General features: G+C 51.3%; 1 protein-coding gene across 1 annotated transcript in view; it reads left to right on the forward strand.

Moving 5' to 3' along the window:
• capn9 (calpain 9) overlaps positions 1-14,290 on the forward strand; it is a 536,943-nt gene that overhangs the window by 103,319 nt on the left and 419,334 nt on the right. The window contains exons 10-11 of the mRNA XM_085996768.1: positions 235-404; positions 5,828-6,036. Coding sequence (XP_085852894.1) covers positions 235-404; positions 5,828-6,036 — 379 coding nt within the window. The remainder of the gene's footprint in view (positions 1-234; positions 405-5,827; positions 6,037-14,290) is intronic.

The raw sequence follows: 14,290 nt of genomic DNA on the forward strand, positions 1-14,290 counted from the left end.
GTGAAGTGCTTTGGGACAGCCTGAGGTTGTGAAAGACGCTATAGAAATGCAAGATCGTTCTTTTCTTTTTTCATAAACCGGAAGAGGCACTAAAATTGAACAGTTCACCTTGTATTAGTTAGAGTACACATTCGTTTGTAAAATTAATTGATTGCCATAGAATAAAGAAGTTCGCGGGCATTTAAGTGTTTTATTTTTTAACGGGTATTAGTGGTGGGACTGTTATGTGTGCAGACACTTTCTGGATCAATCTGCAGTATAAGGTAAAGCTACTGGAGGCGGATGAGGAACAGGACGATGGCAAAAACGAATGCACATTTCTGGTGGCTCTCATGCAAAAAAACAGACGCAAACTGCGGAAAGAAGGTGCCATGTTGCTGACCATTGGGTTCGCCATTTACCAGGTACATTTCATGGTTTAGTTTTAGTTTAAATACAAAGTCACGGAATATAGAAATTTTAAATTATGGCTCAATCACTGAGTTAAATGGCCGAAGGTTACACTGAAAATTGAAGAATGGACTGACAGAAAGTAGAAGAGTGGAGGGGAGAGAGTAGGAGAGAGTCCTTGGAGTGAGAATTGAGCCCACAACGTTCTGACTAAGAGGCAAGAGTGCTAACCACTGAGTTGCAGCTGACTCCTGTATAGGCTTCAATGGGAGGGTTGGGGTACTAGAGGATGGGCTTCAATGGGAGAGTTGGGGTACTAGAGGATGGGCTTCAATGGGAGAGTTGGGGTACTAGAGGATGGGCTCCAATGGGAGAGTTGGGGTACTAGAGGATGGGCTTCAATGGGAGAGTTGGGGTACTAGAGGATGGGCTTCAATGGGAGAGTTGGGGTACTAGAGGATGGGCTTCAATGGGGATATTAGAGTACCAGAGGATGGGCTTCAATGGGAGAGTTGGGGTACTAGAGGATGGGCTTCAATGGGACAGTTAGGGTACTAGAGGATGGGCTTCAATGGGGATGTCAGGGTACTAGAGGATGGGCTTCAATGGGAGAGTTGGGGTACTAGAGGATGAGCTTCAATGGGAGAGTTGGGGTACTAGAGGATGGGCTTCAATGGGAGAGTTGGGGTACTAGAGGATGGGTTTCAGTGGGAGAGTTGGGGTACTAGAGGATGGGCTTCAATGGGAGAGTTGGGGTACTAGAGGATGGGCTTCAATGGGAGAGTTGGGGTACTAGAGGATGGGCTTCAATGGGAGAGTTGGGGTACGAGAGGATGGGCTTCAATGGGAGACTTAAGGTACTAGAGGACAAGTCACCTACTCTCTCCCCTCCACTCTTCTACTTTCTGTCAGTCCATTCTTCAATTTTCAGTATAACCTTCGACCATTTAACTCAGTGGTTCACATTGGGACCAATGACATAGGTAGGAAGAGGGATGAGGTCCTGCAGCAAGAATTTAGGGAGCTAGGTAGCAGATTAAAGAGTAGGACCTCAAAGGTTGTAATCTCTGGATTACTCCCGGCGCCATGTGCTAGTGAGTATAGGAATTGGAGGATAGAACAGATGAATGCGTGGCTAAAGAGTTGGTGCAGGAGGGAGGGCTTTAGTTTCCTGGATCACTGGGCCTGCTTCTGGGGAAGGTGGGACTTGTACAAGTTAGACGGGTTGCACCTGAACCAGAGCGGGACAAATATCCTTGCAGGGAGGTTTGCTAGCACTGTTCGGGGGGGTTTAAACTAAAATGGCAGGGGGTTGGGAACCTGAGCAGGGAGACAGAGGAAAGGAAAACAGGGATAAAAGCAAAAGATAGGAAGGAGAAAAACAAAAGTGGCAGTCAGAGAAATCAACGGTTTAAATCAAATGTGGCCACAGTAAATAATAATTCTAATAGGTCTAAGAGCGTTAAAAAAACAATCCTGAAGGCTTTGTGTCTTAATGCGAGGAGCATTTGTAATAAGGTGGATGAATTGGCTGCGCAAATAGAGGTAAACGAATACGATTTGGTTGGGATTACGGAAACGTGGCTCAAGGATGGCCAAGACTGGGAACTCAACATCCAGGGGTATTCGATATTCAGGAAAGATAGGCAAAAAGGAAAGGGAGGTGGGGTAGCATTACTGGTTAAAGAAGGGATTAATACAATTGTAATGAAGGATATTAGCTCTGATGATGTGGAATCTGTATGGGTAGAATTGAGAAATACTAAGGGGAAAAAAACATTAGTGGGAGTGGTATATAAACCTCCAAACAGTAAGGTGGAGGTTGGGGATGGCATTAAAAGGGAAATTAAAGAAGCGTGCAATAAGGGCACAGCAGTCATCATGGGTGACTTTAATCTACATATAGATTGGGCCAACCAAATTAGTAACAATACTGTGGAGGAGGAATTCCTGGAGTGTTTACGGGATGGTTTCCTGGACCAATATGTCGAGGAACCAACCAGAGATCAGGCCATCTTAGACTGGGTATTATGTAACGAGAAAGGATTAATTAGCAATCTTGTTGTACGAGGCCCCTTGGGTCGGAGCGATCATAATATGATTGAATTCTTCATTAAGATGGAGAATGAAGTAGTTGACTCAGAGACAAGGGTCCTGAATTTAAATAAAGGAAACTACGATGGTCTGAGGATCGAGTTGGGTAGGATTGATTGGGGAATGTCACTCAAAGGGTTGACGGTGGATAGGCAATGGCAAACATTCAAAGACCGAATGGATGAGCTACAGAATTTGTTCATCCCAGTTTGGCATAAAAATAAAACAAAAAAGGCGACTCAACCATGGCTAACAAGGGAAATTAGGGATAGCATAAGATCCAAGGAGAGGACATATAAATTGGCTAGAAAAAGCAACAATCCTGAGGATTGGGAGCAGTTTAGGAGTCAACAAAGGAGGACAAAGGGATTAATTAAGAAAGGGAAAATAGAATATGAGAGTAAGCTATCAGGGAACATAAAAACTGACTGTAAAAGCTTTTATAGATATGTGAAGAGAAAAAGATTGGTGAAGTCAAGCGTAGGTCCCTTACAGTCAGAATCTGGGGAATTTATAATGGGAAACAAGGAAATGGCTGACCAACTAAAGACATACTTTGGTTCTGTCTTCACAAAGGAGGACACAAATAACCTCCCAGAGATGTCAGGGAACATAGGGTCTGATGAAAGGGAGGAACTGAAAGAAATCAGTATTTGTAGGGAAATGGTGTTAGGAAAATTGATGGGACTGAAGGCCGATAAATCCCCAGGGCCTGATGGTCTACATCCCAGGATACTTAAGGAGGTGGCCCTAGAGATAGTAGATGCATTGCTGATCATCTTCCAGAACTCGATAGACTCTGGAACGGTACCCATGGATTGGAGGGTAGCTAATGTTACCCCACTATTCAAAAAACGTGGTAGAGAAAAAGCGGGGAATTATAGACCAGTAAGCCTGACATCGGTAGTGGGGAAAATGCTAGAGTCTATTATAAAAGATGTAATAGCAGAGCACTTGGAAAGCAATGACAGGATCGGACAAAGTCAACATGGATTTACAAAAGGTAAATCATGCTTGACTAATCTACTGGAATTTTTTGAGGATGTAACTGGTAAAATAGATAAAGGAGAACCAGTGGATGTGGTGTATTTGGACTTTCAGAAGGCTTTCGATAAGGTCCCACATAAGAGATTAGCATGCAAAATTAAGGCACATGGGATTGGGGGCAAGGTATTGACTTGGATAGAGAACTGGTTGGTGGACAGAAAGCAAAGAGTTGGAATAAACGGGTCGTTTTCCGAGTGGTAGGCAGTGACTAGTGGGGTACCACAAGGATCGGTCCTAGGACCCCAGCTGTTCACAATATATATTAATGATCTGGACGAGGGAATTGGATGTAATATCTCCAAATTGGCAGACGACACAAAGCTGGGTGGGAGGGTAAGCTGTGAGGAGGATGTCGTGAAACTCCAGTACGATTTGGACAGGTTGGGTGATTGGGCAGAAACATGGCAAATGCACTATAATGTGGATAAATGTGAGGTTACCCACTTTTGGTGGCAAAAACAGGAAGGCAGATTATTATTTGAATGGCAATAGATTGGGAGAAGGGGAACTGCAAAGAGACCTGGGTGTTATTGTGCACCAGTCGCTGAAGGTAAGCATGCAGGTGCAGCAGGCGGTTAAGGAGGCAAATGGTATGTTGGCCTTCGTAGCAAGAGGGTTCGAGTACAGGAACAAGGATGTCTTGCTACAGTTGTACAGGGCCTTGGTGAGAACGCACCTTGAGTATTGTGTGCAGTTTTAGTTGCCTTACCTGAGGAAGGACGTTCTTGCCATGGAGGGAGTGCAGCGAAGATTCACCAGGCTGATACCTGGGATGGCAGGAATGACGTATGAGGAGAGATTGTGTCGATTGGGCTTATACTCGCTGGAGTTTAGAAGATTGAGAGGGGATCTCAGTAAAACCTATAAAATTCTGTCAGGTCTGGACAGACTAGATGCAGGAAGGGTGTTTCTGATGGCCGGGGAGTCCAGAACCAGAGTCTAAGGATAAGGGGTAAGCCATTTAGGACTGAAATGAGGAGGAATTTCTTCACCCAGAGAGTGGTGAACCTGTGGAATTCTCTGCCACAGAGGGCGGTGGAGGCCAGTTCATTAAATATATTCAAGAAAGAATTGGATATATTTCTTGAGGCTAAAGGGATCAAGGGATATGGGGAGAAGGCAGGGACAGGGTACTGAATTTGGATGATCAGCCGTGATCTCATTGAATGGCGGAGCAGGCTCGAAGGGCCGAATGGCCTACTCCTGCTCCTATCTTTTATGTTTCTATGTCAAGAAGGACGAGGAGGGATAGTTAACCTTTGTCGCAGTCACAAAGGATGTAATTTGTGACTTTGATGAGAGCCGTTTTGGTACTGTGGCGGGGCAGAAACCTGATTGGAGGGAGTCAAACATGGAGTTCCGGGAAAGATGGGCATGGATTTGGGAGGCGACAACACATTCATGGACTTTGGAGAGGAAAGGGAGATTGGAGATAGGGCAGTAGTTTGCAAGGACGGAGGGATCAAGGTTTGTTTTTTTAAGAGGAGTGATGACAGCAGATTTGAAGCAGAGGGGGACAGTACCTGAGGAGAGAGAACCATTAACAATGTCAGCTAACATGGGAGCCAGAAAAGGAAGTTGGGTGGTCAGCAGTTTAGTGGGAATAGGGTCGTGGGAGCAGGAAGTGGGTCTCATGGATAAACTGAGCTCAGAGAGGTCATGAGGGGAGATCAGAGAGAAACACTGGAGAAAGATGTGAGTTCAGGGCTAGGGCAGGGGGAAACCTTGGAGGAAGTTTGACCCAGTGGGTAGGGGAAGGAAGGGAAGTGGCAGAGTCAGCTGATTGAATGGTCTCAATTTTAGAGACAACGAAGTCCATGAGCTCCTCACACATTTTGTTGGAGGTGAGTGTGAAGGAGACAGGGGAGAGGGGTTTAAGAAGATGGTTAGCAGTAGAGAATAGTAGCTGGGGGTTATCTTTGCATTCTAGAATGATTCTGGAATAGTGAGCAGTTTTGGCAGACGAGAGCAGGACCCGATAACGCTTTATGTGGTCCAGCTAGATCTGGTGGTGATTGGCTAACCCAGTTATCTGCCATATCCGTTCAAGTCTGCGTCCTTTGGACTTGAGGGAGTGAAGATGAGAGCCGTACCAGGGGGAACAGCCAAGGTTCCAATGGGAAAGTTGCGGTGTTAAAGGATGGGCTTCAATGGGGAGTAGTTAGGGTACTAAAAGGATGGGCTTCAATGAGCTATATGTTTATTTCTCTATTATTATTTTCATGTTTGTGGGATGTACAATGAGGCGTGTGGAGTTTTGTTACTAGGAGACTGAAAGCAGTAATTTGTTTTTCAGGCTGAAAGTGGCATTGACCATCTGCAGAAAGAGTTCTTCCGATTTAATGCTTCGCAAGCAAAGAGTAAGACGTACATTAACGTAAGGGAAAATTCCCAAAGATTTAAGCTTCCACCAGGAGAATATGTTATTGTTCCCACGACTTTTCAACCCGAAGAGGAGGCTGATTTTCTCATTCGAATCTTTTCTGAGAAGAAAGCTGAATCCATGTAAGTCATAGATTAGAAATAAGTTTGTAATAACAACAGAAAATGCTGGATACATTCAGCAGGTCGGGCAGCATCGAGGAGAGAGAAACAGAGTCAACATTTTGAGTTGAGGACCCTGTTTCTCTCTCCTCGATGCTGAGTGTTTCCAGCATTTTCTGTTATTTCAGATTTCCAGCAACCACGGTATTTTGCTATTGTAGAAATAAGTTTGTGTTGATTTTGAATCACACAGCACTGAAGGAGGCCATTCAGCCCATTGTGCCTGTGCTGGCTCGATCCAATTCGTTCCACTCCCCATGCTCTTTCCCCATAGCCCTATAAATTTTTCTTTTTCAATTATTTATCCAATTCCCTTTTGAAAGTTATTACTGATACTGCTACCACCGCCCTTTCAGGTAGTGAGAAGAAAAGCACAGAGGTAAAGAAAACTTCTCCACTTAGTCCTTAAATTGCAAGTCATATATCTTTATTCCACATCATAAATGGTCACTCCAACCCTCCCTCAAATTGTCCGTCCAACCATCATCAATCACCCATCCAACTGCCCCCATCCTTCACCAACTGCCCCCTAACCATCACCAACTGACCCCCAACCTTCACCAACTGCCCCCTAACCATCACCAACTGACCCCCAACCTTCACCAACTGCCCCCCCAACCTTCACCAACTGCCCCACCAACCTTCACCAACTGCCCTACCAACCTTCACCAACTGCCCCCAACCTTCACCAACTGCCCCCAAACTTCACCAACTGCCCCCAACCTTCACCAACTGCCCCAACCTTCACCAACTGCCCCAAACTTCACCAACTGCCACATCAACCTTCACCAACTGCCTCCTAACCTTCAACAGCTGCCTCCCCACCTTCACCAACTGCCCCACCAACCTTCACCAAGTGCCCCACCAACCTTCACCAACTGCCCCCAACCGTCACCAACTGCCCCCAACCTTCAGCAACTGACCCAACCTTCACCAACTGCCCCCAACCTTCACAAACTGCCCGCCAACCTTCACCAACTGCCCCCCAACCTTCACCAACTGCCCCATCAACCTTCACTAACTGCCTCCTAACCTTCAACAACTGCCTCCCCCACCTTCACCAACTGCTTCACCAACTGCCCCCCAACCGTCACCAACTGACCCCCAACCTTCACCAACTGCCCCCAACCTTCACCAACTGCAACTCCAACCATCACCAACTGCCCCCAACCTTCACCAACTGCCCCCAACCTTCACCAACTGCCCCCAACCTACACCAACTGCCCCCAACCTACACCAACTGCCCCAACCTTCACCAACTGCCCCCAACCTTCACCAACTGCCCCAACCTTCACCAACTGCCCCCAACCTTCACCAACTGCCCCCCAACCTTCACCAACTGCCCCACGAACCTTCACCAACTGCCCCCAAACTTCACCAACTGCCCCCCAATCTTCACCAACTGCCCCAACCTTCACCAACTGCCCCCCAACCTTCACTAACTGCCCCCAACATTCACCAACTGCCCCCAACCTTCACCAACTGCCCCCAACCTTCACCAACTTCCCCAACCTTCACCAACTTCCCCAACCTTCACCAAATGCCCCAACCTTCACCAACTGCTCCCCAACCTTCACCTGCCCCAACCTTCACCAACTGCCCCAACCTTCACCGACTGCCCCCAACCTTCACCAACTGCCCCCAACCTTCACCAATTGCCCCCCCAACCTTCACCAACTGCCCCCAACCTTCAACTGCCCCCCAACCTTCACCAATTGCCCCCAACCTTCACCAACTGCCCCAGCCTTCAGCAACTGCCCCCAACCTTCACCAACTGCCCCCAGCCTTCACCAACTGCCCCCAGCCTTCAGCAACTGCCCCCAACTTTCACCAACTGCCCCCAACCTTCACCAACTGCCCCCGACCTTCACCAACTGCCCCAACCTTCACCAACTGCCCCCAACATTCACCAACTGCCCCCAACATTCACCAACTGCCCCAACCTTCATCAACTGCCCCCAACCTTCATCAACTGCCCCCAACCTTCATCAACTGCCCTCAACCTTCATCAACTGCCCTCAACCTTCATCAACTGCCCCCAACCTTCATCAACTGCCCCCAACCTTCATCAACTGCCCCCAACCTTCATCAACTGCCCCCAACCTTCATCAACTGCCCACCAACCTTCACCAACTGCCCCACCAACCTTCAGCAACTGCCCTACCAACCTTCACCAACTGCCCACCAACCTTCACCAACTGCCATACCAACCTTCACCAACTGCCCCAACCTTCACCAACTGCCCCCAACCTTCAGCAACTGCCACCAACCTTCACCAACTGCCCCAACCATCACCAACTGCCCCCAACCTTCACAAACTGCCCCAACCTTCACAAACTGCCCCAACCTTCACCAACTGCCCCAACCTTCACCAACTGCCCCAACCTTCACCAACTGCCCCAACCTTCACCAACTGCCCCAACCTTCACCAACTGCCGCAACCTTCACCAACTGCCCCAACCTTCACCAACTGCCCCCAACCTTCACCAACTGCCCCCAACCTTCACCAACTGCCCCCAACCTTCACCAACAGCCCCCAACCTTCACCAACTGCCCCCAACCTTCACCAATTGCCCCCAACCTTCACCAACTGCCCCAACCTTCACCAACTGCCCCCAAACTTCACCAACTGCCCCCAACCTTCACCAACTGCCCCCAACCTTCACCAACTGCCCCCAACCTTCACCAACTGCCCCCAACCTTCACCAACTGCCCCCAACCTTCACGAACTGCCCCCAACCTTCACCAACTGCCCCCAACCTTCACCAGCTGCCCCCCAACCTTCACCAACTGCTCCAAACTTCAACTGCCCCCAACCTTCACCAACTGCCCCAACCTTCACCACCTGCCTCCCCAACCTTCACCAACTGCCTCCCCAAACTTCACCAACTGCCCCCAATCTTCAACTGTCCCTCAACATTCACCAACTGCCCCCCAACATTCAACAACTGCCTCCAAACTTCACCAACTTACCCCCAATGTTCACCAACTGCCCCCCAACCTTCACCAACTGCCCCCCAACCTTCACCAACTGCCCCCAACCTTCACCAACTGACCCCAACCATCACCAACTGACCCCCAACCTTCACCAACTGCCCCCAACCATCACCAACTTCCCTGAACATTCATCAACTGCCCCCAACCTTCACCAACTGCTCACCAACCTTCACCAACTGCCCCCCCACCTTCACCAACTGCCCCCAACCTTCAATTGCCCCCAACATTCACCAACTGCCCCCAACCTTCACCAACTGCCCCCAACCTTCACCAATTGCCCCCCAACCTTAACCAACTGCCCCCAACCTTCAACTGCCCCAACCTTCACCAACTGCCCCCAAACTTCAACTGTCCCCCAACCTTCACCAACTGCCCCCAGCCTTCACCAACTGCCCCAACCTTCACCAACTGCCCCAACCTTCACCAACTGCCCCCAACCTTCACCAACTGCCCCAACCTTCACCAACTGCCCCCAACATTCACCAACTGCCCCCAACATTCACCAACTGCCCCAACCTTCATCAACTGCCCCCAACCTTCATCAACTGCCCCCAACCTTCATCAACTGCCCACCAACCTTCACCAACTGCCCCACCAACCTTCAGCAACTGCCCTACCAACCTTCAACAACTGCCCACCAACCTTCACCAACTGCCATACCAACCTTCACCAACTGCCCCAACCTTCACCAACTGCCCCCAACCTTCAGCAACTGCCACCAACCTTCACCAACTGCCCCAACCATCACCAACTGCCCCAACCTTCACAAACTGCCCCAACCTTCACCAACTGCCCCAACCTTCACCAACTGCCCCAACCTTCACGAACTGCCCCAACCTTCACCAACTGCCCCAACCTTCACGAACCGCCCCAACCTTCACCAACTGCCCCAACCTTCACCAACTGCCCCCAACCTTCACCAACTGCCCCCAACCTTCACCAACTGCCCCAACCTTCACCAACTGCCCCAACCTTCACCAACTGCCCCCAACCTTCACCAACTGCCCCCAACCTTCACCAACTGCCCCCAACCTTCACCAACTGCCCCCAACCTTCACCAACTGCCCCCAACCTTCACCAACTGCCCCCAACCTTCACCAACTGCCCCCAACCTTCACCAACTGCCCCCAACCTTCACCAACTGCCCCCAACCTTCACCAACTGCCCCCAACCTTCACCAACTGCCCCCAACCTTCACCAGCTGCCCCGCAACCTTCACCAACTGCTCCAACCTTCAACTGCCCCCAACCTTCACCAACTGTCCCCAACCTTCACCAACTGCCTCCCCAATCTTCACCAACTGCCTCCCCAACCTTCACCAACTGCCCCAATCTTCAACTGTCCCTCAACATTCACCAACTGCCCCCCAACATTCAACAACTGCCTCCAAACGTCACCAACTGACCCCCAATGTTCACCAACTGACCCCCAATGTTCACCAACTGCCCCCCAACCTTCACCAACTGCCCCCCAACCTTCACCAACTGCCCCCCAACCTTCACCAGCTGACCCCAACCATCACCAACTGACCCCCAACCTTCACCAACTGCCCCCAACCATCACCAACTTCCTTGAACATTCATCAACTGCCCCCAACCTTCACCAACTGCTCACCAACCTTCACCAACTGCCCCCCAACCTTCACCAATTGCCCCAACCGTCAATTGCCCCCAACCTTCACCAACTGCCCCCAACCTTCACCAATTGCGCCCCCAACCTTCACCAACTGCCCCCAACCTTCAACTGCCCCCAACCTTCACCAACTGCCCCCAAACTTCACCAACTGCCCCAACCTTCACCAACTGCCCCCAACCTACACCAACTGACCCCAAACTTCACCAACTGCCCCCAACCTTCATCTACTGCCCCAACCTTCATCAACGGCCCACCAACCTTCACCAACTGCCCCACCAACCTTCACCAACTGCCCCACCAACCTTCACCAACTGCCCTACCAACCTTCACCAACTGCCCTACCAACCTTCACCAACTGCCCCCAACCATCACCAACTGCCCCAACCTTCACAAACTGCCCCAACATTCACCAACTGCCTCCAACTTTCACCAACTGCCTCCAACTTTCACCAACTGCCCCCAACCTTCACCAACTGCCCCCCAACGTGCACCAATTGCTCCAACCTTCACCAACTGCCCCCAACCTTCACCAACTGCCCCCAATCTTCAACTGTCACTCAACATTCACCAACTGCCCCCCAACATTCAACAACTGCCTCCAACCTTCACCAACTGACCCCTAATGTTCACCAACTGCCCCCCAACCTTCACCAACTGCCCCCCAACCTTCACCAACTGCCCCCCAACCTTCACCAGCTGCCCCCAACCTTCACCAACTGCCCCTCAACCTTCACCAACTGCCCCTCAACCTTCACCAACTGCCCCAACCATCACCAACTGCCCCCAACATTCACCAACTGTCCCCCAACATTCACCAACTGCCCCGAACATTCACCAACTGCCCCCAACCTTCACCAACTGCCCCCAACCTTCACCAACTGACCCATAACCTTCACTAACTGACCCCCAACCTTCACCAACTGCCCCCAACCTTCACCAACTGCTCCAACATTCAACTGCCCCCAACCTTCATCAAATGACCCCAACCTTCACCAACTGCCTCCCCAACCTTCACCAACTGCCCCCAATCTTCAACTGTCCCTCAACATTCACCAACTGCCCCCCAACATTCAACAACTGCCTCCAAACTTCACCAACTGCCCCCAACCATCACCAACTTCCCTGAACATTCATCAACTGCCCCCAACCTTCACCAACTGCTCAATAACCTTCACCAACTGCCCCCAACCTTCACCAACTGCCCCCAACCTTCAATTGCCCCCAACCTTCACCAACTGCCCCCAACCTTCACCAACTGCCCCCAACCTTCACCAATTGCCCCCCCAACCTTCACCAACTGCCCCCAACCTTCACCAACTGCCCCCAAACTTCAACTGTCCCCCAACCTTCACCAACTGCCCCCAACCTTCACCAACTGCCCCCAACCTTCACCAACTGCCCCCAACCTTCACCAACTGCCCCAACCTTCACCAACTGCCCCAACCTTCACCAACTGCCCCAACCTTCATCAACGACCCACCAACCTTCACCAACTGCCCACCAACCTTCACCAACTGCCCCACCAACCTTCACCAACTGCCCACCAACCTTCACCAACTGCCCTACCACCCTTCACCAACTGCCCTACCAACCTTCACCAACTGCCACCAACCTTCACCAACTGCCACCATCCTTCAGCAACTGCCCCCAACCGTCACCAACTGCCCCCAACCTTCACCAACTGCCTCCAACTTTCACCAACTGCCTCCAACTTTCACCAACTGCCCCCAACCTTCACCAACTGCCCCAACCTTCACCAACTGCCCCCAACCTTCACCAACTGCCCCCCAACGTGCACCAACTGCTCGAACCTTCACCAACTGCCCCCAACCTTCACCAACTGCCCCCAATATTAAACTGTCACTCAACATTCACCAACTGCCCCCCAACATTCAACAACTGCCTCCAACCTTCACCAACTGACCCCCAATGTTCACCAACTGCCCCCCAACCTTCACCAACTGCCCCCAACCTTCACCAACTGACCCCAACCATCACCAACTGACCCCCAACCTTCACCAACTGCCCCCAACCATCACCAACTTCCCTGAACATTCATCAACTGCCCCCAACCTTCACCAACTGCTCACCAACCTGCACCAACTGCCCCCCAACCTTCACCAACTGCCCCCAACCTTCAATTGCCCCCAACCTTCACCAACTGCCCCCAACCTTCACCAACTGCCCCCAACCTTAACCAATTGACCCCCAACCTTCACCAACTGCCCCCAGCCTTCAACTGCCCCCATCCTTCACCAACTGCCCCCAAACTTCAACTGTCCCCCAACCTTCACCAATTGCCCCCAGCTTTCACCAACTGCCCCAACCTTCACCAACTGCCCCAACCTTCACCAACTGCCCCCAACCTTCACCAACTGCCCCAACATTCACCAACTGCCCGCAACCTACACCAACTGACCCCAAACTTCACCAACTGCCCCCAACCTTCATCTACTGCCCCAACCTTCATCAATGGCCCACCAACCTTCACCAACTGCCCACCAACCTTCACCAACTGCCCCACCAACCTTCACCAACTTCCCTACCAACCTTCACCAACTGCCCTACCAACCTTCACCAACTGCCCTACCAACCTTCACCAACTGCCACCAACCTTCACCAAATGCCCCCAACTGTCACCAACTGCCCCCAACCTTCACAAACTGCCCCAACCTTCACCAACTGCCCCCAACCTTCACCAACTGCCCCCAACCTTCACCAACTGCCCCAACCTTCACCAACTGCCCCCAACCTTCATCTACTGCCCCAACCTTCATCAATGGTCCACCAACCTTCACCAACTGCCCACCAACCTTCACCAACTGCCCCACCAACCTTCACCAACTGCCCTACCAACCTTCACCAACTGCCCTACCAACCTTCACCAACTGCCCTACCAACCTTCACCAACTGCCACCAACCTTCACCAACTGCCACCAACCTTCACCAACTGCTCCCAACCGTCACCAACTGCCCCCAACTTTCACCAACTGCCCCAACCTTCACCAACTGCCCCAACCTTCACCAACTGCCCCCACCTTCACCAACTGCCCCCCAACGTGCACCAACTGCTCCAACCTTCACCAACTGCCCCCAAACTTCACCAACTGCCCCCAATCTTCAACTGTCACTCAACATTCACCAACTGCCCCCCAACATTCAACAACTGCCTCCAACCTTCACCAACTGACCCCCAATGTTCACCAACTGCCCCCCAACCTTCACCAACTGCCCCCCAACCTTCACCAACTGCCCCCCAACCTTCACCAGCTGCCCCCCAACCTTCACCAACTGCCCCCAACCTTCACCAACTGCCGCTCAACCTTCACCAACTGCCCCCAACCTTCACCAACTGACCCGCAACCTTCACCAACTGACCCCCAACCTTCACCAACTGCCCCCAACCATCACCGACTGCTCACCAACTGCCCCCAACCTTCAATTGCCCCCAACCTTCACCAATTGCCCCCAACCTTCACCAACTGCCCCCCCAACCTTCGCCAACTGCCCCCCAACCTTCGCCAACTGCCCCCCAACCTTCACCAACTGCCCCCAACCTTCAACTGTCCCCCAACCTTCACCA

The sequence above is a fragment of the Somniosus microcephalus genome, chromosome 9 (genome assembly GCF_052327205.1).
Source record: "Somniosus microcephalus isolate GS21.2 chromosome 9, FLI_Smic_1.0, whole genome shotgun sequence".
NCBI classification, from domain to species: Eukaryota; Metazoa; Chordata; class Chondrichthyes; order Squaliformes; family Somniosidae; genus Somniosus; species Somniosus microcephalus.